Below are 25,961 nucleotides of genomic sequence, written 5' to 3'. Positions count from 1 at the left end.
TTTACAGCTGTGCCACGCGGCGCCGCGTCCCCCCCCGCTGTCATTCTCCACTTCACGGGGTCGCGTGGTGGAAAAGCACTTCTTTTGCGAGACGGAGAGAAAACACGCTAACACCAACCGGCACTTCATTCTGCTAGCTATGCAGGCGGCGGGGAGGAGACCTTAAAATGAACGGACACATTATGAACGTTTGGACAGCTTGTGTATTATGTATGTCAATTTATTTGTTCCGTGTTTCCGTACCATTTGGGGGCAGTAGGAAACGAGCGTTTCCGCAAGTAGATCAAATTAGCTTTGAACTGTTTGGAATTGCCCGCACAGGACACAAGATGGTATCAGAGCCCCCCCCCCCCCCCCCCCCCCCCCCCCGACAAAGTTATGGCTAAACTAAGAAAAATATTAGCTTCTTATTTGCCTAAATCGGGAGTAACCAATTTGGTTAATGTACGAAAACTTGCCCTGAACTCAAGCTGCGATATTTTCACAATTTCATTCAACTTTTCAATTTGGACTCGTAGGTGGTTCGTTGAAGTGTCATAAACTTTGCAACCTGGTGACTGTGAAAACCTTTTTATGATATGTTGTTGTTTTTTTTTTAAAGAAACTTGTGTATAACTGAAGCTTGGTTTATGCTTGACACGCCCGTCAAAATGACGTTTTTTCGGCAACCACGTCGGCCAGATTTTCCAGAACGCGTACCTTCCGGAATTTCTATACCGCGCACAAAACATGGCGGACAAACTATTGCATATGAAAGTGTGTCGGTGCAATCACCTTTATGATTTGGCTGAAAAGGACTACCGTGACCTAAATACCGTAAACGACTCCTGGCAGGAGAGATGAGGAGTCTATTAAACAAATCCTGGAAGAATTTCGACCGTTTGAATCGACTAGCATTCTCTACCTCGGTTCTAGAGTTGCGTTGTTGTATCCTGTAGAGTCCATTTACTGCCACCTACAGTATGGGAGAATATCTAGTATGCAATAATTGTATCAAAACACCTCTATTATTTAGATAGCAAAAATGTTTATGAAAATCTATGGTTCTTGATTTGGATTGTTCAAAAAAGGCACCTTTGCATTTCCGGGTATTTTTTTAGGCAGCTTCTTGATGCGGATGGTACTTTATGACGTGGAATGAGTAGAATTTGGAGCCGTTTCCAAACTTTTGACTGATGGCGTGATTTGGACTTTTGAAGAGAAAAGGCTCCCTTTAAAGCTTTTAATTTAGAAATCGTGTTTCAGTTGAGCGCCTTTTTCTGCGGCGAGCCCACGTTCAAGTTTTGTTTTTTTACCCGGCGGGTCGTCCGCGCCGAAGACCTTGGAATCTTTTCTTATGTTCCTACCCCGCTGCTCGGCCCGGCACCCCGCTGCTAAAAAACGTGTTCGGGAGCCCTCAGATAAGATCGAGCGCAAAGGCTCGTTAACGTCTCCGACTTGACTGATTGTTTGGAAAAAAAAAACGAGTTCGCTCTTGTCATTCCCATGGATCGGGGGCCTCAAAAGTTGTCGCACCCTGGACGGCTATTACGCCTTTTAGCGAGCGTTGGAGCCGTTTCTTTGGAGCAAACACGAGGAAACAATTACCCCCAAGCAAATGCTTCACCCTTGAACTTTGCCTCGCACCTTTCGTCACTACTTTATTGGGACATTTACAGTTTGGGTTCGGTACATAGCTAAACGTGAACCACGTCAAAAGCCTTGTGGACTTCAAGTGGGTCTTGGTTCTTCATCATCGGGTTTGAATAGAATTCAAGATATAAAGCGTGGGAAATTCTTTCCTCCATCAACAAAATATAAATGAACGACTATAAACATTGATAAAATATGTATTTGGTCATTTTTCTTCTGCGTTAATCTTCCTTCATCCAACTTTCCCACTTTCGGTCCTCCATTTTTTCATTGCCTGGTTCTTACCTTGATGCGTTCTTCCAAACAGTTCCTTTTGTTCTTCAAGCTGGTTCTTCCTTGGTTCCCTTCCCATACCTCCTTCTTCACATCCTTCAATCTTTCTGTCCTTTCTTTCTGTCCTGTTTTCCTTTCTCTCATTGTGAGACGGTTACTTCTTCCACACTCCCTTTCATTTCTCCTTTCTTGTCCTTGTCTTTTTTCCTTCTTTTATCGTTCTTTCTTCAAATTCTCCCCCTCCCTCCCTCTGTTCTTCCCTCCTTCCGTTCGTCCACCTTTCCTCTCCTTTGCTTTACATATTTCCTTCCTGTTGTCTCTTCCTTCCTTCCTTCCTTCCTTCCTTCCTTCCTTCCTTCCTTCCTTCCTTCCTTCCTTCCTCCCTTTCTTTCTTTCTTTCTTTCTTTCTTTCTTTCTTTCTTTCTTTCTTTCTTTCTTTCTTTCTTTCTTTCTTTCTTTCTCATTCTTTGCTTTACATCCCTTCCTTCCTTTTTTCCTTCTTTATTTCCTTCTTTCTTCAAATTCCTCCCTCTCCCTCTCTTCTTCCTTCCTTCCTTCCTCCTTTCCTCTCTCTTTCTCTTTCTTTGCTCATATCCCTTCCTTCCTTTTTTCTCTCCCTCTCTTCTTCCTTAATTTCTCCTTTCCTCTCTTTCTTTACTTTATATCCCTTTCTTTTTTCTCTCCTTTTCCTTCCTTCTCCCTCCCTCCATTCCCACCTTGTTTTATCCTTATTTCCTTCTTTTTTTTCCTTCTTTATTTCCTTCCTCCTCCCTTACCTCTTTACTTCTTTCATCCCTCCCTCCATTCTGACCTTGCTTAATTTCCTTCCTTCTTCCTTCCCTCTTTCATTTCCTTTATCTTTCTTTCTTTCTCTTTCTTTCTTAAATCCTTCCTTTCATCCTTTCTTTCTATCTTTCTTAAATCCTTCCTTTCATCCCTTCCCTTTTTCCTCCCTCTCTCAATCCTTCATTCTTTCCTCCTTATTTCCTTCCTTCTTTCCTTTCTTTCTCCCTCCTTCATTCTTACCTTCCTTTATCTTTATCCCCTGCTCCCTCTCTCCCTTCATAAGAAAAGTGTAAATGTGTTTTCCACCCTGTGTGTGAGTTGTTGTCGTAACAGAGGTTGCCACCCACCGGGACTTTTGTTCTTAGTTTTGCGGTTTTCCTTCCGACAAAACGGATTGACGCGAAGGGGCTGACATGTGCGTTGGGCCACCAAACAGCACAAGTGTTTTTGTTGCTTTGAGACGGCCAAGGCTTGCTTTTTTTTTTTTTCTCATTTAATTTTTTTTCAAGCCCGGAGGTCTGCTTTTTCTCACCCGGCAGCGGCGGTATATTTGGATGTTGATTACGGATAATCAGCTGTAATGACGGAAGTGGCTACATGTGTGCTTAGGCTCAACGTCGCGATGGGCGCGCGCATTACAAGGCGAGCTCCGTCCGCCATTGCCGCGTCGCTCCATTTTCCCTCCGGCTTCCAATGGGGATCAAGGGGGGCGGCCCACGCTCCCGACCCTATCGTCTGTCGGCAGGTCGGGTTAAAGGTGAGAGTTCACAAATGGCTGCTTGTATCCTCTCATCAGGGGCGCCGGTGGTCATATGCCCCCCCTCTACACCCCCCCTCCCCTTTTTGCGGCCATAAAAGCCGCGACACCGCCGGATGACCAAAAAAAAAAATCCAATATTCCATCAGCGAGCTCTCTCCTCAGATCGGGGTCATCGCTTTTTTTTAATTCCAGGAGAGTAGCCACCTCGTGACCGGTAATGACGCCATTAGTCTTGTGTCCGACAAACGCCGACGGCGTTCGTCAAAGCTAATTTCCGAGCGCCAGCGGACGCTTTGTCGTGCTTTGTTCCGCTCGCTTTACGTTAAACGAACCCCGGTCGCGTTCCCTAAGAGTTCAATTCTGGCTCCGGTTCTGGTTATTTAGTTTGAAAATTCCTCCATCTTGTTCGAATGGCTAAAAGCAACAAATTCAATGGAATTGTTTTTAGAACTAATACGTTTTTAAGCGCGCTTGGCATATTTTGCTTAGCGACACCGAAAGATTGTTTAAACGCTCATCTATCCTATTAGTCCATCTATTTTCGTAACCCTTGACCTTTTTATTAATAATTCTTCATTTTGGGTCCTCCAGGGGTACTCTTCTTCATCTTGGGGTACTTTGCATCATGATAGGAATTTTAGTGCTCGTTTCATTTTGGATAGTTTGGGCACTTTTCTTCGTTCTAGGACTTCCAGGGGTATTTCGTTTTGGGGTACTTTATTTCTAATTGGTTATTTGCCACTTTTATGAAAACTTTGATTTTTTTTTTTTTAATTTCATTTTGGGCTACTTAATCCCTGTCATCTTGTGGATGTTGTTCTTTTTTGGTTTGTTTTTGTTTCTTTACTTTTTTCATTTTTTTTTTCATTTTCATCTTTCAGGGGGTCATTATGGGACCGTTCCTCCTTTTGGGGTACTTAGGATTTGGGTACTTTTTTAACTTTTGCATTTTGGGACTTTCGGGGTGTACTGTCCTTCATTTTGGGGCATTTTCGGGGTTGTTTTCCATCGTTATGGAAATATTAGGCCTTCCAAGGATGCTTTCCTCCATCAAGAGTTACTAACCTTCATTTTGAGGCTCCTTCCATCAATATGGGAATTGTGCTTCTTTTTCTTTCATTTTTGACCTCCAGGGGGTCATTATGGGAATTTTGGTAATACTTTTTGGGGGACCTCCGGGAATTCATTCCTTCATTTGGGTTACTTTCTATCATACTGGAAATTGTGGTACATTTTCTATGAATATGGAGATTTGGGTGCCTTTTTCATTTTGGGACCTTTGTGGGGCACTTTCCATCAATATGGGAATTATGGTCCTTTTTTTTTTTTTGTATTTTTGGGAGCTCCAGAGGATGAATGACAATCCTCGTGTGTATAAAATTGAACAAAGACATCCAGCATTTCACAAAGGAGTCATGTAAAACAAATTAACACGTTGTGTCAAGGTTCCAATTCATTTGCTCTTAATTTGGAAGTAAACATTTACTGTCTGTGTCACAATGAGGAGCTTGCAAATTCAGATATTTGCTCAAACAATTTGCATGTTACGTCAACACGATGATGGACTTGAAATGCATTTTGCAAACTTGGACCTGTTTAACTTTTAATGGAGGACCCCTGCTCTGTTTTGGTGAAGCTTTCGATTGACCCCGGGTGTTTTATATTAAGTCGGGCGTATTGTTTGGGGTAGACGCGCGTATGCGTGTACATCATCCATCGCCGTATTCCGTTGACGGAACGACCTCATTTGACGTGGCGTAAAGCCGGCCCTGAGTTTTGCACCGAGACGGCCGGCGAGTATTTACAAGAAATCGCATAAGGAAATGTAAGGTTTGCTTCTCCAGAGACTCTATTTATGGCCCGACTTCCTGTGGTGTTTATTTGAAATCCGGCTTGCGGAGGAAGCGAGCGCGAGAGAGGGTGGAACCCGGCCCGCTCCGGTCTGGAATATCCCCTCGGCCGCGGGCGAAGCCGCACTCGTGTTTAATGTCCTTCAACTCGGAGGCCGCAGAATGAGGAGCGGCTCAGTGCCGGCCTCCCGAGTGCGGGCTCCCGTTGCGCTCGCTTTGTTTGGAACGTCTGATAAACACGGTCAACGAAAGGATCTTTCGGGACAAAAAGCAGTCGCGACTTTGAGGTTAAGCGCGGCGGCGGCGCGTGCCGTTTTCGGCCGACTGATCGGCTCCGATGGCGTTGGCCCGTATACGTTACTTCAAAAGTCATCGCGTATATGAAAGGCGTTTGGGACTATACGAGGAATTCTTGGAAATTGATCCTTCAGTCCGCCCCCGTCTTGTGATACCTTTGTCCCAAAGGGTTTCCTAAGTTTACCGAAGGCTCGCTCGGTCCGCATAAACACGCGGTTTCCTCTATCGGCCCGCGACATGATGACAGCTGAGTTAGAAAAAGAAATCAAGTCAAAGTCATTCTTGTCATGCGCGCAAGTGTAGAAACGGGTTTCACCGCACAAGGAAATTCGTACTTTGCCGTCCACGCGAATGTCATAAAATGAATATGAAGTTAAGACAAAGAGTAAAAACAACAAACAAGTGACTGCGCAGAAATGAACCGGAAAATATCTACATTAAGGTGCAGGATTGGTCAGGTACATCTATTTACAAGCGGTGTTATACTTTTCGTACCTCAATATGTTAGTATGTGTCTCATTTATTAATATTTAATTCATAATATTGCTTGTCACCTGTTGCCTCATTTTGCACGATTGATCGAATTTTAATCGTGATTAGGATACTGGCTGCCAAGATTAATGAAGCTGATCCTCGGCGATGTCAACATTTAAAACGCCGTCAAATCAAGCACTTTGCCATCCTACCAGCAGGGGCAATGTTTCCCATATGTATGCATGACAAAAGCCTCTTTATTCATCCTAATATATTATTTACCAGTGTGAAATGGCGTTGAGTTTCTCACCTGATTCCTATTATATACAGTGCTAGCTGTCAATTGAGACCCATTTTGTAAAAATCTGAAAAAAAAAAGAATACATTCGGTTCGAAATGACATTTTGACTGCTGAATGATTCAAATTTGCAGCTCTACCTCATTTTAATTGAGTGCTTCTCAAATAGTGGGGCCCCCAGGGAAAAGGCTTTGTTTTTGTCACGTGAGGTGTAATTGCAATAAAACAAGAATTTTCCTCTTTTTTTAAATTAGTTGCAGGCACTTTGATCCACTTGATTGCCATATTTTCCGCACTATAAGGCGCACCCTCAATTAATGACATATTTTAAAACTTTTTCTATATATAAGGCGCACCGGATTATAAGGCACACCCTCGATTAACAGTTTTAACAGTTTTTCAATCACAATATAGTAATACTCCAAGTAATAACAATAATAACTCAAATAATAACTCTCAATAGCATAATAACTCAATGTCAATATGAGCAACCTTGTTCAACTGTAAACACACAAAAGACAGATCCAAATTTCAATATTGATCCATATATAAGGCGCACCTGATTATAAGGCGCAAATCAGCTTTTTTTTTTTTAAATTAAGGCTTTTAGGTGCGCCTTATAGTGCGGAAAATACAGTACTTTTTTTCTGTTTTAGACTAAGCTGTAACTTGTATAAACGCTGTAAAAAAAATAATTAACAGTTGTTGAAATTTGTTTTACATTGCTTTTTTCTTTTGTTAACGTTAAAAAGGTTGCAGGCTTACCTATACTTTAGATATTAATCATACAGCATTGTTTTATTTGCATAAATGTGTTTTTTTTTCTGACAGTATACTTGACGGTTGAGCGCTACTAAATTGTAATAAATCAAGCACAATGTCAGAAGCTGACAAAACATCTTATATGCGTGCTGATTGAAAGAGGAAAAAAAAAAAAGTTCTGAAGCCCTGTTTTCATGACTCACGCTGGAGAAAAACTGAGCTGAACTTTAGGGAACAAGTCTATACAGTTAACAGAATGACCTTAAGAGTCCAATAAAGTTCTCTGTCAAAACACGGCTCATTTGTATTAAGTGATGTGGAAATATGTACTGTAGCTGCTTCGAAGGGCACGTCGTGTTTTTCTTAGAGAGTAGTTTAGTCGCTAACTCTTTCACATGAGGTTTTTCATGCATACTTCTTCTACTCCCCGGAGAGGAAGTGAGGGAAAAGGGGAGGGAAGAGGAAAAAAAAAAAAAAAGCCAGGCGAGGTTCAGACAGGCCCCCGTAACCTTGTTGCTTTATTATTCTTTTGACGCTCGCGTCGAAGGGTGTTGAAACGTCGGACCAGAACATGAGTCGCGCCGACCGCCGCGTCCCCCCCCCCCCGACCCCGCCTTCCCTCGTCTCGTCGTCCCCCGATGGCGGGTCTCTGCGGTCGGCTTGTTTGGACTGACACCTCCTAAGCAAAACCGCGTCGAAAAGAGGAGGAAATTTGTATATATTTTTTTCATGATATATATATATTGAGCGTCGCTGGTTAATTCTCACGCCGAAGCGGTCCCCTGACTTCTGAAATATTCGGCCCGCCGATCGTTCCATTGAGTCGTTTGTTTTGACTGATAATCAGTGGATGATTTCTGCATACCTTTTTCCACATGTTTTGGGCTCATACCATCCAAATAAATTATATATATATATATATATATATATATATACACATTGTGTGCGCCACACACCACGTTATAAGTCGCATAGAATAGAAGCTATAGTAATGGCTAGGGATGGCACTAGATGGCACTGCACACGTGTATATATATATATATATATATATATATATATATATATATATATATATATATATATATATATATAATATACACACACACATGTGCGCCACACACCACGTTGTAAGTCGCATAGAATAGAAGCTATAGTAATAGCTAGGGATGGCACTAGATGGCACTGCACACGTGTGTATATATATATATATATATATATATATATATATATATAAAATAATTTCCATAATTTTTTTTTAACTGTATTTGCAGGAATGGCAGAACTCCATCCAGAAGAACGCTGGACTGGCCTTTATTGAGCTGGTCAACGAAGGCAGGTAAGCAAGCAAAAAAAAATGGACAGTTAACCGCTGTTCATTGTAAATTGTAAAAACAGCAAAACTCGCTACAAAATTGAGAGCGTTTTTTTTTTGGTGTAAATTCAGCAGAATTTGTTACTTCCAAGTTATATTGTCAACTTGTGTTGGCTACTCCTTGGTGCAAAAAAAAAAGACACCGCTCAATCATTGATACTTGGCGGCAATGTCCTATTGAGAGTAGTGGGAACCCCGTTAAAGTTTTTCGGCGCGGATACAAACAAGAAGAATTTGCGAGTGGCGAAGTGTTGCGCGCGCAGGCATCACAGCGGTTATTGATAGCAGGGTCAGGTCCGGAGAGCCCGCCGAGGCCCCGGCGCCTCCGCTCCCCTGCTGCCCCGCGCTGAAACAGCAGGCTTGGGTTACAGTCACCCCCCCCCCCCCCCCCCCCCCGCCCCCACGCGGTCCCTCCTCTCCGGCCCTTCGTCTGTTATTGTTCCACTTTGCACGCCGCTGACCTTTCGGGTCCGCGCGGAGAATTTCTCCTTTCCTTGCCCGTAACATGCCTGTTTGATTAGGGTAGATAAGCGGCGACGGGGCCGGACGCACTCTGCCCCTCCTGTCAGATGCATATCATTAACAAATCAATTAGCGCCCGCACCCCGGGACGCCGCCGTCTCGCTCCCGCGCGCAAATTCGATTTTCTGCCCATTTCGTACGCCTGTTTGACGCGCCGCTTTATGGCTCCTCCACGATTTTGTCCAGTTTTCTATTCCCCCCCCCAAAAAAAACGGACAGGATAGCAGAGTGACGTTCTTCTAAAGACGCAAATGATCCTCTTCCCCCAGGCTGCTTAGTCACACCATGAAAGACCACCTGGTCCGCGTGGCAAACGAGGCGGAGTTCATCCTCAGCCGGCAGAGGGCTGAAGACATCCACAAACATGCCGATTTCGAGGTAAGACCAATGCAAATACGCCGTTTTCAATTGGGAATGCACAGGGGTTTATTTGTCATACATATTGAGAAGAAACTTGAGACCTTTTCAAAATCCGGGTGAAATTTCAGCTCCCTGGTGCTTGCTTTCGATGCTTTTCCTATCATGTGAAATGGCTTTGATGTACAGATGAAACGATTGGACAAAATACCACGCAAAGGTTCACTTCAAATTGTCCGAATCGGATTTCAGAATTCAACGGGTTTGTTTGCTATTTCATTTATTACCTTTTTCATTTTCCTTTTATCACCTCGCGGTTTCATTTTTAAAGTGATGAAAAAGCAAAACTTTTTCTTGGCTCCGAATCAAACGAAACACTTGAAGAGAGTCGACGAGAGGAACCCCCGACTCCGACCGTCACGTGGAAAGAACCGCTTAATCCGGTTCCGTTCTGCGAGAAAACCCCGAAAAACAAGAAGGACCCGGCCTCTCGGAGGAGCTGACTCGGCGACTCTGGAAGCCGCCCGTCGAGTCGGGTCCGTCGCAACCGAACTCGGGGCGAACGACACGCCGCGCTCGGCGCATGGCGCTAAGCAAACATTGCGCTAATGTGGCGTAGCGGCCACACCCCCTCTGCGAAGCACAAACGCCGCCATTCAGCGGGAACTCTTTCCCCGACTGTGGGCAGCTCGGCTCGCGCCCTCCGCCCTCCTTCGTTCCGAGATCTCCTCGCAATCATTTCCCGTCCTGCCCAGGTCCTGTCCATTATACTCCCGCCCCATGACAGAAATATGGCATCCTCACCTTCGCCGTGATCCAGCTCGGCATTAAAAGCTGCGGACAGGCCTGAGAGATTCTTGCCTGAAGGCTTGACTGTGTGTCCGCACCTCCAGTCCTAAACTGCAGGCCGCAGCGCCTCCTCCTGTGCTTTAAAGTCAAAATTGAAGTTTATTTCAAGGGCACTTTCTCATACTTTCCAGTTTTATACTTTTTTTATGCTGGTACTGGTGATTCTTTGAATTGCATTTAATGACCTGGAGACCAGTTTTAGCCTAAGCGAATTTAATCTATATCCTCGGGGTTAGAGGAAAAAAAAATCCGATTAGAAGTTTCCAAAAGCTCTTCTGTGGCCAAAAACACAACTTGACGTGTGAACATTAGCACAAAGCACTCAAATAGATGCCATGCACCAAATGATCAACATTCATATATATATATCAATCATTCCTCCCGATATTCCCTCGATTTTCATGGTTAATCGGGATCGGAACCACTGCGATAAGTGGAAAAAGTGCAAGGTATCTTACCGGAACTTTTGAAATGATTTTTATAAATGTGAAAAGTATTTACTTGATATACTTAAGACAAGTATTACTGCAATACACATATTTACTTAAATATGAAACAATTCAACTTTATACGGTAACTGTACTGTTATCCCTTCCCATCCCTTTGGCTGTAGTCTCACGGAGAGCCGCGGTTATACTTGACATTCTTAAGTATTAAAGCAATACACATATTTACCTAAATATTAAACAATTAAACTTAATACAGTAACTGTACTGTTATCCCTTCCCATCCCTTTGGCTGTAGTCTCACGGAGAGCCGTGGTTATACTTGACATTCTTAAGTATTACTGCAAAACACATATTTACTTAAATATGAAACAATTAAACTTAATACAGTAACTGTACTGTTATCCCTTCCTATCCCTTTGGCTGTAGACTCACGGAGAGCCGCGGTTATATTAGCGGATAGTCCTGACATTCTTAAGTATTACTACAATACACATATTTACTTAAATATCAAACGATTAAACTTAATACAGTAAATGTACTGTTATCCCTTCCCTTCCCTTTGGCTGTAGTCTCACGGAGAGCCGCGGTTATATTAGCGGCGCCCGGAAGTCTAATTAGAGTGAAGCCTGTAGCTGACCAAACATGATAACAATCCGAGTTTTCACTTGAACCTCCAATTTATTACAAAAACAATCTAGTTTCAAATGAAATAAAACAATCGCTCCAAAGAAGAATTTCTTAAAACGAGGCACGTTTTCTACGTATAAGACAAAAAGACATGCTCATAGTAGTTTTCGACAGACAAAGATTTTCTATCTTTTGTTCTCGAACAAAACTGCGCGTTGTCCGGCCACGTTATGTTTTTCAATGACGCGGCGCTATCAGCCGCATGCACCGGTCGCATATCATTGACGAGAAATTGAAAGCTGTAACTTGTCTTTAATTGACAGCGTCTGTTGTTCATCTTCAAAACTCTCTTTTCACAATTGAAACCCCCCCCAATTCTAAATGCGGGTTGCTCCTCGGTGACCCCCGAGTAGAAGTGAGCGCCTCTGATAAGTCCCGCTCTGATATTGCCGTATTGATTTTCGCCCGCGCGCGAGCTCTGTTTCAGTCTGATGGAGCCCAGGCTTTCATTTGGCGCTGCCGCAATAAAAATAACAGGCCGATGAAACAATGAAAGTGTTTTCCAGCAACCCCCACGCACGCTCCCGCCCCCTTGCGCCAGAGGAGGTGTTTACAAATGTTTTTCACCTTCGGACTCACTTTTTTAACAGCGTTGCATATTGTAACTTTTCAGGTTGCATTTAGTGACGGGTGAGTATCGGTTTCCGTGCCGATACCAGGCCGATATCAAGGAATCAGTTCTCGACAGGGGCCGATTCGGCTTGCGGCCGTTTTATGATCAGTTATTAGAAATTTGAAAAAAAAAAACGCAAATTTTCAGTCATTTCTCACAATTTCACAGTAAATTGCTAAGTTGCGATCCATCTAAAATGATACGTTATTGTTTTGACTACTGCATTTTTTTTTCAATACAAGGCAGACCGGAGTAAAAGGGCAATATCAATGAGCATATGTAATATTTTGGGAAAATTGCATTCCATACATCGTGGTGGACCCTGAGGGACTTCTCTGTTCGCCTAACACAGTGCTTCTCAAATAGTGGGGCGGGGCCCCCCTGGGGGGGCGCGAGGTGATCCCGGGAAAAAGGCTTTGCTTTTGTCATGTGGAATGTAATTGCAATATGAAGTATTAATTTTCATCATTTTCTTTTAGTTCCAGGCACTTTGGTGCACTTTTTTTTCCGTTTCAGACTAGGCTATAACCCGTATAAATAACAGTTGTTGAAAGTTGATTTGTATTGCGTTTTTCTGTTGTTAATGTTAAAAAGGATACGTGTGTAGGTATACTTAAACAATTTTCATCAGTTATAATCGTATCGACTGGAGGGGGGGGGGTCTCTTTTCTCGGGGGGGGGCCTGGAAAAATATAGTTGCGAAACACTGGACTAACATAACCTGACATTATCCTAATTTTAATAAAAGACTATTTCAGTTTAAATGTATCAATCCTAAACATATATATGTATTTTTAGCGCCATCTAGTGGATGCTTAACGCAACTCCAGCCACTACCGTAGCTTCTATTCTATGTGCCTATTAATGCGGCGCACCTTAGAAATGAAAAACATTTTAAAATAAGCCATTCACTGAAGGTGCGCCTTATAATCCGGTGCGCCTTATAGTGCAGAAAATACGGTAATTCAATTAATAGCCATGTCTATTTGACAGCATTACAATTTATTTGTTGTAAGCTAAGAAAGCATTTGCAGTGCTCATGCCGTTTTTTGTTTTCAAAATTCCACCAAAATGGTTGCCACTTGGTTTTCTTCTCGCTTACTTCACTAGAACTCAGTTGTGCCCGACATGTTGCTTCCCCCAAAGCGACAATCTAAATTTCCTCGTTCTGGTAATTTGTGAGGACCGTAGATGGAAACCCAGTCCATATGTAAAGTTCCTCCAGAGAACTCATCTTCGCTGCTATAGAAATAAAATTGAATCGGCGTAACATTGGCCTTGCCCGTATAATGTAAAACCCATAAAAAAAAACCATGACAAATCTGTGTTCTAGCAAGGGAGATTAAACACAATATAACGGGTACAACGTAGTCCCAGTTCGGAACTCCGCCGGACGGAACTGAGTAATCTTGGTAGCGGAGGGCGGGTGAGTTATTACGGCGGTCTCCGGGCAAACTCCAGATGAAGATAACTTGAAGTGGAGCTGGTGAGGTGGGGAAATCCAATTACCTTTTAAGGTTCTTTATCTAATGGGATCCTTAATGTGAAGGGAATCTGCAGATCACAACGCAAGAAATGATAGACGGCGATATCTCGCGGGGAGTCGGAAAGATAGGGAAAAAAAAAAAGAAAAGGGGGGGCGGCCGGGGGGGGAGAAATCGAAGTCTCTCTTTTTATGGGGCTGTTCATTAGGGATGAAATGTGGTGCTCTCAGGGCCACAAGGGCAGATAAGAAGGTCCAGATAGGGAAGCGTGAGCGAGACCCGTGTCGTTTCTATTCTTCCTCATCCTTTTTTTTTTTTATATACACGCACTCTGGATTTATCCCCCCCCCGCTGTTATACGGAGTAATTGAATCGGTGCTGGGAGAGATCCGACGAAAGCCGGACGATAGCGCGCTAATTAACGTTCGGCGTCGTCGTCTTTGCTCCGCCCGGATTTTAAAATGATCCCGGAGGCGGGCGCTTGGTCGGCACCGACGGACGCCCGTTTTGCCGGGGAACGCTCAAAGAAATTTCCCCCGGGGGTCAAAGCGGGTCACCTCTGCCATCCAGCGTCTTACCTGCTCGCAGTCCTTTTTATTCCTGAAACGAACGCGATTGCCGCGGCGCACTTGTGGCAGCCCCGACTCCCGAAAGTTATTTTCGCCATCTTGTGACTGACGGCAGCCACCGACTATGCGCGAGCTGTCATGTCCGTGTCCAAACTGTGACGCGGTACGCCGTCGTCGAAAACAATCTCTTATCCGGACAGCGCCAAGCAAGTTTAGCAGTGCCTATCGAAGCGCGGCGTTTGGTCTTAATACGGAACGCCGCAGTCAAAATCTATATTTCATCTTGGCGTGTTTTGCCATCTCTTTTGTGCTGTACAAGCATTTCCCGGCAGATTGGAGCAGAAGACCATCGGGGGAACACCACTGTCTCAGTCCTGCTGTCTTGTCAGCGTAATGAAGTCTCTTGGTACCTTCTCGGCAGCTCCTTTCGTTGCCAGTCTGACTGACCCCCCCCCCCATCCACCGCCAAAATAACGTACCCGGTTTAGTGTAATCGCTTTTGTCCGACTGAGTGCTGTATTATCAGTGGATTTTCATCCAGAATCGGTAGTCGCGTGTATAACGGAGGTACACCCCTTTCTCTTTGTTTGTACAATGGACTTAGCCATATTGTAGCCGTTGAATTCAAACACATGGCGCGCGTTATTAAAACGGCGAAATCGCAGCGCTTTTCGATGCATTTCGTCATCGTATGTTGAATAACTTGCAGTTGCGGTTTTGAGTGGGGGAGGACGCAAAAGAGACAAGCGCAAGGCGATGTACGCGCGCGCATGTCGTAAATGCTGAAACAAATATCGCAGTCATAAAACGATTTGAAGTTTCAGTGCTTTATTTTACGAATTTGTCAAAATAGACATGCCAAATAGCTCCTCCCCTTTAAAACCTCCTCGTTACTTTTCTACGGGTAGTCATCCATGCACCCATTCAATTTGTATGAAATGGAGGTCTCCAGAAATGCTCTGCTCAAGCTTTCTTCAGCCAAGTGATGACTGTGGCAAGATGAGAGCAGGTTGCGTTTTGCCCCCCTCCTGCATACATCTACGCAAGTCAGTCTTTCTTTTACTTTTCATAATGGGTCCGCCGGAAAAATGATCCACGCAGTCTCGTTGTTGGCGACAAAGAGGCAATAAGGCGTGCTATATCGAATTATAGGTACATATAATCGTTTTTAGCCTTATAAATGACATGATATGACTGATTTTGCATTCAAATTTATCCGTTGAAAATGAGGGGGAAAAAAAGCTCGACTCGTACACGGAGAAATACGGTAATTACAGTGACCATGAATTATATGGCGCCTGCTGCATCTATCGCAGCACCTAGCATAAATCAACCGTTAGCAAGCATCACTCCATATCTGTCAATAGCAGTAAGATTACCTCTCAAAGGCAGTTTAACAGAAGCAAATGAATTGCTTCGACGCTCACAGCCTGACGGTTGCCGTTCGTACTGATCACTTTTGAACAAAACCAGACTAACACAAACGTGTCTGTAGTCGTCGCTTCTTTTCATTGAACGTTATCGATGGTGAGAGTTGTCTAAATTGTCCCAAATTACCGTATTTTCCGCACTATAAGGTGCACCTAAAAGCCTTAATTTTTTTTAAAAAGATGACGGTGCGCCTTATAATCAGGTGCGCCTTATATATGGATCAATATTGAGATTGGGATTGGTAGATGGGCAATGAAGTGATAAAGTAAGTTTTATCTGTTTCTTTTGTGTGTTTACAGTTAAACCTGTGTGGCCATATTGACATTGAGTTATTATGCTATTGACAGTTTAGCGTTATTGACTTATTATTACTTTGAGTATTACTATATTGGGATTGAAAAAGATTTAAAATATATCATTAATTGATGGTGTGCCTTATAATCTGGTGCGCCTTATATATGGAAACTGTTTTGAAAGATGTCATTAATTGAGGGTGAGCCTTATAATCTGGTGCGCCTTATAGTGCGGAAAACGGTATATTTGTTTGAAATAAGATGAAAAATGAAATATATATATTCTGTCATAGGTTCTTGTTTTTTCCCTTGTTTCTTTGCCGTGGTAGACAAGTCTAGCCAATCACATGCCATTCAGGGAGACTGGCGTCAGGAGAGAATTTTTCAGAACTTTTCAGGTCACCTTGTAGCCAAACGTGCATCTAGCAACTGCTCCCCAATGCAAATAAAGAGGGAGTGTGCGAGTTCACTCTCATCATTATCTAAATGCTGCACTTGTCACATGACGCGTCCTTCTCCTCCTTCTCGTCGTCTGGCTGGGTTGTGAGGGTTAACCGGCATAATTGGCAGGAGAACAGAGGCTCATTACACCGTATCAGCCCTGTGTTTATCAATTAGAGTGACAGTGGAAGGTCCAAGGGTGTTGGGAAAAAAAAAAAAAAAAAAGAGCGGAGGCGGGGATTTAAGGCTCTCGTCCAAGACGCAAGCACGCTTGATTTGCAATCTCTTGACGCTCGGCGGCACATCCGCCGGCCCGTCGCTCCGCGAGGGTCTCCAATTTCTCACGTGCGTTGACAAGTACTCCCGCGGGATTTGCTTTACAACAAACGGGGTCCGGATGACGGCGGGGAATCCGCCTCGTCCTTTTCTGATAGCCCGCAATGCAAATACGTGAAGGGAACACAAAATGGGAGCAGGCCGGCTATTTTTATTTTATTTGTGGTTTTCAGAACAAAAAAGGGGGGGAAAAAAAGACCCTATTGCGCTTGATCCCTTGCCCCGGAGTTTCCAAATTGCGACATAAAACACCACCGGGGATTTGGGACAATGAGCGCGGGGAGGGGGAAACATTCGAGGACGGGAGAAAAATGAGGATTTAAAAGAACAATGGCGAACAAAAGTCAGCAAATGACAATGGCTGACAGCCACTTCAATTCTGGAATGATGCCGCTGTCATGCCGCCGCTCCCCGCTATTGATTTTCCCTCCCTCCAGGAATAAAAAAAAAAAGAAAAAAAAATCTAATCCAGTTGAAAGAGATTCCTGCCGAGCAGCCATCAAGGTTAACGCAAAGTATCTTCCTCCTCCTCATCCTCTTATGTTGTCTTTAATGGAATGGTCACCGCGCTTAGCTGGCAGGCTCTTCATCTCCTCCGCTTCGAGAAGAAACCTTCTACTCCATCACTTCGCGTTTGCTGACATCTTTGAGCGCGGGCTCTGGAGTCAAGGGCGCGCCGTGCGAAGAATGCAGCAGGCTAAACTGTAACCTAGCCAAAATTGGCAAAAAAAAAAGGTTGAATTAGCCTTAAAAGTCTTTGAGAACTCATTGTGTGCAGGATGGTGTCTACATTTTTTGTACAAGTTGCAGGAAGAAAAGCTGGGGGGGAAAAGTTGACCAAATCGGGTCCGCCTTTACAAATTGGTGAATTAAAAATATCCATCCACAATGCTGAACTGGTGAAAAGCCTCCCTCTAATAAACGGGAGGTATAACAAATTTGGGATCAGTTCTGATAAAAAAAAAGAGTTAGGTTAAAGGTTAAGTCACAGGTGTGGAACTCCAGTCCTCGAGGGCCGGTATCCTACATGTTTTCAAACCTTTTCCCTCAAAAACACCTGATTCAAATGATTGGGATCATTTGGAAGCTCCTGCAGAGCTTGCTAATGAGCTAATCATTTGAATCAGGTGTGTTGGGGAAAGAAAACCGGAAAACATGCAGGATGCCGGCCCTCGAGGACTGGAGTTCCACACCTATGGGTTAAGTAACAAAAATAATGTTAAATTATTCCAGTGGAAAAGTCATACCACAGCAGTACTTAAGTGGAAAAAAAAAACCATCTGTAAAGACAGTCTTGACATACGGCTCCGTTGCCTGTCTTGGTGCACCACCTAATGCAGGAATGTCCAAACTCTGTCCTGGAGGGCTGGTATCCTGCGTGTTTTCTCGGTTTCTTACCCCGACACATCTGATTCAAACCATCAGCTAAACATCCAGCTCAGCAGAACCCTGATAACGATCCTCATAATTTGAATCAGCTGTGGAGGGGAAAGAAACTTGTGAAACATGGAGGATACCGGCCCTCGAGGACTGAGTTTGGACACCCCTGACCTAGTGCCTGAATGGCTGATGCTGGTTTAGTGCTTGAGAAACACTTACTGATTTAGTAGTTTGGAGGCTTTGAAGATAATAAATAATGAGTACTGAGAGTTCTATCCACTTATTTAAACTTTAATAATAAAATGCAATGATCGATTTGATCCAAAATGCTCAATTAATTCCATATCGGTCTGAGTTGTTGAGACTTTTTCCTGTGTCTATTCCGTCTCGTCTCGATCGGTGAAACTAGTGTCGGCTCCGATTTTTCCAAACTTCCCCTGCCTTTTTTTCCCCCCCGATGCAATTTGCCCACAATGACAGCTTTCAACCAGAATGGCCGACTTCCTGTTTAATTTCAGGAGCGGGTCCGTGTCACTTTTTTCGTGCGTCATAGTGACGACAATTTTTTTTTTTTCTTCTCTTTCCTCCTCGTGAAATGACTCCAAATTTGCCATCTCGCGGGAGCGTCTCTTGCGGCTCTTTTCAAGCCATAAGTGAAAACAGAGCAAAAAAAAAAAAGTACAAATATAACCTTATAAGTTCTATCCTTACATATGTACATTCAATTTATTAACACCTGCAAAAAAACTGAAAAATGGTATGATCTGTCTATGTAGTCTGTGACGTAATGATAAGACATAGCCATTAACTGACCTCTACTGCCACCTAGTGTTTTGATGTGAAACACAAGTCAACAAAGGATTTTCTCTTTGCTAACAGTTTGACCGCCGCTCAACGGAATGTTGCAAAAATCGCGGGCAAATCAATGTCATAAATCCTAAAAAAATGCATCTCAAAAATTGGAATTATGGTTTTATATGGTCCAAAATTTGGACAAAGATTATTTTTGTCCACAAAATCTCGCACGTCCATCTGCAACCACATAGAAATGTCAGAATCGTTGTGTTTTTTCAAATTTTTAATCATCGGCTGGAAATCTCAGCTCCTTTGTTTTGTTTCCTCAGTTTTTTTTGATGTTATCATAAAAAAAATCAAAGGAATTTCCATAATTTCTTGATTCTAGCATGGTTTTGCTCCTTTGTACCATGATGTGGTTTTTGGAGACCATCCCCGTTTTTTTTCCCGCACCGTTCCTCCCCGTTTCCACCCCACAATACATCCACTGTTATTTATTTGAGCGGCAAATAAATTGCGGGAGACTCCAATCTGCGTAATTGACTCGATTAACGCCAACTTTTCGCCTTTGGTCTTTGTCGAGGCGCCGTCTACTCCAGCAGGCGAGGTCCCGGAAGGTGCTGACCACTATTAAAGTGTCGCCAGTCATCACGGCCAAGTCACAATCCGTTTTGGTAAATGGCAGAGCCGAGTATTTAGGGCCCCGGCGCCAGATGCTGTTTATTATTATTCTTCCGACGTACCGATGGCGTTCGGGCTTCCCGACATGCCTGAAAACTCACTAATGTGTGTAGCGCCCCCCCCCCCCCCCCCCTCTCTCCAAACACCAGTTTCACAGCTCAACAAGAAACCGGGTGGACGTTTGTGTCTTAATGGGGCGTAAGTCTCAAGGACCCGCGTTTGAAAATCGAAACGCAAGTCAAAGACGCCCGTGAAGAAAACGCCAAGAGCGTGGATATTTCGAAGAAACTAGAATTGAAAATATAGAAACAGTTATCAATATTTTTGTTCCCGAAAAACGAAAACTGGAGATTTATGTACCGTATAAGGTGCGCCGGATTATAAATCAGCATTTTCAAGGCTTTTAGCTGAGCCTTATAGTGCGGAAAATTTGGTAATTGTTTGACAGCAAAAATATATCATCTTTCGTGATCATAAGACACATTGCCCCCACTATTTGATCGAATTTGTTCAACTCTTTGATTGGCTGTCGTGACTGGCCCCCAAAATCCTAAGGTGTAAATTCTACCGAAGGGTTCCATTTTTGCTACGGCTACCGAAAACGTCAACTTTGTCACGCCACCCAAAACAATTGAACCCTTGTGGCAAAATATGAATATCCCTTTGATTTTTTTTTTTTAATATCATAACAGAATCAATGGGAAAACAAATGCCCATATGGCCCATTTTGGCCCATATACAACCATTATAATTACAATTTTTCTAATGCATTTTACTAGGATTTATGACGATGATTTTCCTGCAATTTTTGCAGCTTTCCGTTGAGCGGCGCTCAAACGATGTCAGCAGACGGAAAATTCTTTGTTTGACTTGTGTTTCACCTCGGGACGGTAGGTGGCGGTAGAGACCAGTCAATGGCTGTGTCAAAGTGTCATCACCAAGTCACAGACTACAAATTTTTCAATTTTTTAGAGGGCCTTTATAAATATAACCGACTTGCCCAACGTGTATAGTTTGCAAAGAGTGTGCAAAAAGGGTTAATTTAGTTTGCGCGCGTCCCTGTACACCCCCCTCCCGAAAAGACTGGCGCGTCTGTCCTTTTCCTGGACTCGACCTTCATTAACATTTGAAAAATCCACTTTACGGGAGCGACCCTAGTCGTTAACTGCTCGTTGGTCTTCCGCTTCTAAACAAGCCTAACTGTGCGGTTTCATGAGGCCAGCTATGTGTTTTGGACTTGAATTTTCAGCTACCTTGGCTTCGCTCAATGAAGTTTTTGTTTGCGCGGACTTTGGCAAAACCCAGACAAGTATAATGCCAATAGAGACCAAAGTCAGACGGCGCGCTCATTTTTCCCGGCGTTGTACACCCCTCGCTCACGGGGCGCAAAGAGACAAAGATTGATAATTAAGGCGCTTACGGAAACGAGCCTCCTCTAATGTGATTTATATCTATGGATCTTCTGTCAGATATGAAGAGGGCGCAATTTATGAAGTGAACTTTTGGGAAATGCCTTTTTAACCGGCGGCCATGCATCATTGTCTCATGAGGCTAATTTTATTAACGGATACTAACGGAAAGTCAACGGGCTCTCGGTTTGAGTCGCCGACCGGTTGCGAACAGGAAAAGCGCCGCTTCAAAGGCTCCGTTCCGATAACGTATGCCGACAGAGAAAAATGGTGCGATTGGGTGTGCCGCCGGGCATTAGTAGCCGTGTGTCCGCTGTTATTAATCAACGTGACACCGGGACTGAAATGACCAAGCCGACTCTTTTTTTTTTTTGTTTAACCCTTGTCACTCACTGCAACTCAATGCATTTCTGTTGAGGAATTCCATGAAAAAAGATGGGAATGTTAAGTAGCACCGGTAAGGGGGTGCGCCCTTAAAATTGGTAGAATGACATCCACGTTTACACATGTAGATTTTTTTGCCCTTTCTGACTTACTGCAACTTCATACATTTTTTTGTGGAGAAAGTCTGTGAATAAGTAGGAAATGATAAGTAGCACCAGTAAGGGGGTGCGCCACATTAAAACTGGCAAGTGTAATCTTTATTTTTGCTTTCTAACACACTGCAACTCGATGCATTTTGGGGGGAAATTCTATCAAAAAAATATGGAATTTAAGTGAGACTGGTAAAGGGGGGTGCGCCAGATTATTGGCTTCACATTTACAAGTGTAGGTATTTTAAAAAAAATGTTGCTTCTTTTTTACTCACTGCAACTTCAGTAGATCAATTTCGTCAAGAAATTGGAGCATCGGTAAAGGGGGTGCGCCCTTAAAAATTGGTAGAATGACATCCATGTTTACACGTGTAGATTTTTTTGCCCTTTCTCTCTTGTTGCAACTTAATACATTTTTGTGGAGAAAGTCTATGAATAAGTAGGAAATGATAAGTAACACCAGTAAGGGGGTGCGCCACATTAAAACTGGCAAGTGTAATCTTTATTTTTGCTTTCTAACACACTGCAACTCGATGCATTTTGGGGGGGAATTCTATCAAAAAAATACGAATTTAAGTGAGACTGGTAAAGGGGGGTGCGCCAGATTATTGACTTCACATTTACAAGTGTAGGTATTTTTAAAAAATGTTGCTTCTTTTTTACTCACTGCAACTTGATGCAATTTCCTTAAAAAAATTGTAGCATCGGTAAAGGGGTGCGCCAGATTAAAACGTCAAAATATTTCACATTGAAGCTAATGCCTATCTTAAAAGTTTAGGAACACATACTTTAAACTTTTAGAATAATGAATACTTTTTTCCTGTGAAATTTCTTAAATCAACATCAGTTAAAATTCGCGATCCCCAAAAGTGTAGTGCACCACCCTGCTGATTTTTTTTCTACCTCTACTTTTTTCATGTTTATTATGCCTCAAATATCATTGGCTTTTTTTTTCGTAGCTCATAGAGTTTGTATTTTTTTTGCGTTAAAGAAAAGAAGAAAAATGGGGGTGCGCCAGACTTAGATTTACCCCATTTTTTTTTCCTTTTTTTCCCCCCTAGTCCAACTGCGCTCAGTACTCAGCCGAGAAACGCGACGAGGAGAAAATGTGCGATCACCTGATCCGCGCCGCCAAGTACCGAGACCACGTGATGGCCACGCAGCTCATCCAAAAGATCGTCAACATCCTCACCGACAAGCACGGAGCTTGGGGAGCGTCGTCAGGCAGGTACGTTCGCTCTCTCTGCTGATTGGCTGAGAAAGGTCACATGGTTCACCGTGCTTGCTTCTTTTTCTTTTATTGTAGCATATGTATTTTTCATTTTAAAATGTTATTTAGTTTTGTTATTTTTGATAACCGGTTCATTTCATTTTCATTTTGAAAATAGCAAGAAGATATTTGACAAAAAAAAAGAAATTTTTTTTTAAAAATATTTTTAAAAAAAAAAGAAAAAAAGAGAGAAATATTTAATGAAAAATAAACAAAATGTTGACCAAAACTAATGCATTCAAATAGATCTAGAATATCAGACAAAAATAAGATAATAAATAAATAAAATAAACAACTAAAATAGCTAAATAAATAAAGTGGTACAAACACCCGTCATAAAAATAAATAAATATTAAATAAATAATTGCAGATGTAAAAGGAAAATACCAAAATAATACATGGAAAGGATCCAAAACATGAGATATCCTCAGAATACACCAAACGACGTTATGAGTATATGAATAAAATACACAAGCATTTCATTAAACATAATAACAAATAATATAAAAAGCATTATTAGTTTATATCATCAAATACAGGACAAAGCAAATAAAACAATAATGGAAAAAAAAGCTAATGGAGATAATAAATCTAGAATATTTGACAAAAAAATAAGATAATAAATAACATAAATAAATAACAATTCCAGAGTGTTAGACAAAAAATATGATTAAGTAAAATTAATAACTAACTTAATAAATAAAGAGATATATAAATAAAGTGGTATAAACACTAATCATAAAAACACAGGTTGGCAAAAAAAAAAAGTGAAAATATAAAAGTAAAAGAAACATAATAGTAAATTGAAAGGATCCAAAACATAGCAAATTATGCAAATTTTATGTCATGGAATTCAGGACAAAGCAAATAATATAAACGTAAATCACAAATATCATATGTAAAAAAAAAAACACACAAATACAAAAATTCTTAATGGAATGAATTTTGATCATTCTTAATTTTTTAACCATACGATGGCCCACCATGTTGTGCGACGGCCTTTCGATGGCGCTTGTTAGTCTCTTGGGCTCTCCTGAGAAATTGCTTGTGGACTCTTTTGTTTCCTCGTCCGTTTTATCGGCTGGTTGTCTTGTCCGCGTCTCCCTCTTCCCCGTCCTTTTCTTTTGTAGTCCACACGCACACGCAAAGGCTGCTCAGTTCCAAATGGAAGCCGGCGTTCTCCGCGAGGACGGGCCTCCGAGTCTCCCATTACCCGCCGCCGCCGCTATTGATGCTTTTGCTAATGGCCGCCGATGGGCGCGCCGAGCCATTGGCGCGCCGGCGCTCTTTTCATAAATCACAATCAGCCCGGTGCCGTTACGTCAATATTTTTGGTCAATTACCGGGGAAGGTCAGGTGGCGCGCCTTTCGCGCCACGGCCGTGCGAGGCTTTCGTGGCGGGAACGTCTGCTGCGGAGAAGATCGTAAGAAAGGCAACACCCGCAAAATCTTTCTTACACATAAAAATATACCTGGTAAATTTTCCAAAAAAAAAACCTAAAAAGGTGCACAGCATTTTATGAAAGTATACAAATACCAATCCAAAAATAAAGGGGTAACAATTGAAATGTGTTTTGGGGAAAAATAAAATATGAAAACAAAACATGTTTTTTAAAAGGCTGGATGATTAAACCTAGATACATAAGTATTTAATACTGAGAAATTAAATACTATACTTAATACTGACGTATTGAATTTTGGACTCTTAAAACACAGGAAAATACGTCCCTGGCATTGAATGCAATCCCACATACTCAAAACCTAGGTATTATACACTTATATACTTAAGTATTTAATCGATACTTTGCGCGTATTTGTTATTAAATATTATAGCGATATCTAAGTGTCTGGGATTGAATGTCTAGACTCTTAAACGTGAAAATAGGTCCCTGGCATCGAATGCAATCCCAGATACTTAAGTATTGATTAAATATCTGGGATTTAATGTCTGGACTTTAAAAAAAAAAAAAAAAGTGAAAATACGTTAGTATTTTATACTTGATACTTAAGTATTGAATTTTGGACTCTTAAAACACAGGAAAATACGTCCCTGGCATTGAATGCAATCCCACATACTTAAAACCTAGGTATTATACACTTAGGTATCTGTTAATGAATGTCCAGACTTTAAAAAAAAAAAAAAAAAACAACGTAAAAATACGTCGGTGGCATTGAATAAGTTCATAGAAAGCAATACATGTTTTGAACAAATGGGTATGAGTCAATAGGAAATTTTGCAGGGAAAAATTCAAAATTCCCATCTGGGGAAAATAAGAAACCTTCAGAAGATGGGACGAGCCCCTTTCCAGGGTTGCACTAGATGATTTTAGAAAAATGAAAGAAACTAGGTTTTGACCTCAGGTTTTTTGGCATCCGCTTTCTCTACGTACAACAAACAAAAAACAAAACTCGCGAATTTCACCAAGGGTTCCCGTTCTCTTGTCTTGTAACCAAATCAGAGAAAAAAATACACAAATATCAATGATTAAATAGACAAAAAGTATTTGACGAAAAGGAAGGAGCGCCTGCATCTTTGTCATCTAAGATGAAACTGAAGACAATATTCAACCACTGTTAAAAAAAACAAAACATATTCCCCAAAGTTTCCACTCAATAAAGAGTCTGGGAATGAAAATATTATCTCCCGGCTGACTGCTGGGAATTGTTGCAGCCGTCTAATATCAACGTGACCCGCCTGAACGCAATTTGTGTCTTAATATCCAGCTTCCCGGCAGCCGCGGCCTCCCGAGGAAACGGGCGTTATGCGAGTTGTCATTTTTTTCCGCCGCCTCCGTCTTTATGCTTGTGCGCTTCGCGTCCGCCGAGGATTCCGGCCCGCCAGACGAAAGGCGGCGCCCGTCGTTTTCCGCGCTCTCGTCCGTCACGTCAAGGCGTCTCGCGCCGAGCGGGCGGGTAGGGACCGGCTATCGGTCCGGATTCTCCGGTCCGTCCTATTTCCCGGAGTGAAAGTGAAAATCACACATCTATTCGGTGCGTGCTTTGACGCGGTCCATCCCGCCCCGTGTTTATTCGGGTCAGGATCCGTCGTTTGTGTAAAGTCGGCCAACATGATGGAGGACGCCGCCTGAGGGTCTCCGGGGACACGCTGTACCCGTCTTTCCTCTTTCCATTTCATTCTGTCGGGTGACTAAAACGCCGTAGCGTACGTTCAACATTGTCGCGGCTCATTGGATTCGTCTCGCTCGGATCGGCGTGATTTGGTGCAGGACGTACCTGGTTTTGTTATAATTGGCTAGAGCAGGGGTTCCGGGGCTTTTTATGACCTAGGACGGGCCAACGTTTGAGGTTTATATTGAGGACGGGCCAAAAGGCGAATATGAAGCACGTAAAATGTGAA

General features: G+C 42.6%; 1 protein-coding gene across 5 annotated transcripts in view; it reads left to right on the top strand.

Moving 5' to 3' along the window:
- The window catches only part of lrba (LPS-responsive vesicle trafficking, beach and anchor containing), a 192,523-nt gene that overhangs the window by 67,433 nt on the left and 99,129 nt on the right, over nucleotides 1–25,961 (top strand). For all 5 annotated transcript variants that reach the window (XM_088418509.1, XM_088418513.1, XM_088418512.1 and 2 more), the window contains exons 34-36: nucleotides 8,404–8,468; nucleotides 9,296–9,404; nucleotides 22,395–22,561. In XM_088418509.1, the coding sequence (XP_088274635.1) occupies nucleotides 8,404–8,468; nucleotides 9,296–9,404; nucleotides 22,395–22,561 (341 nt within the window). The remainder of the gene's footprint in view (nucleotides 1–8,403; nucleotides 8,469–9,295; nucleotides 9,405–22,394; nucleotides 22,562–25,961) is intronic.

The sequence above is a fragment of the Hippichthys cyanospilos genome, chromosome 7 (assembly GCF_059441005.1).
Source record: "Hippichthys cyanospilos isolate Australia breed blue-spotted pipefish chromosome 7, RoL_Hcya_1.0, whole genome shotgun sequence".
Classification (NCBI taxonomy): Eukaryota; Metazoa; Chordata; class Actinopteri; order Syngnathiformes; family Syngnathidae; genus Hippichthys; species Hippichthys cyanospilos.
This window is presented reverse-complemented; position numbering and strand designations above follow the sequence as displayed.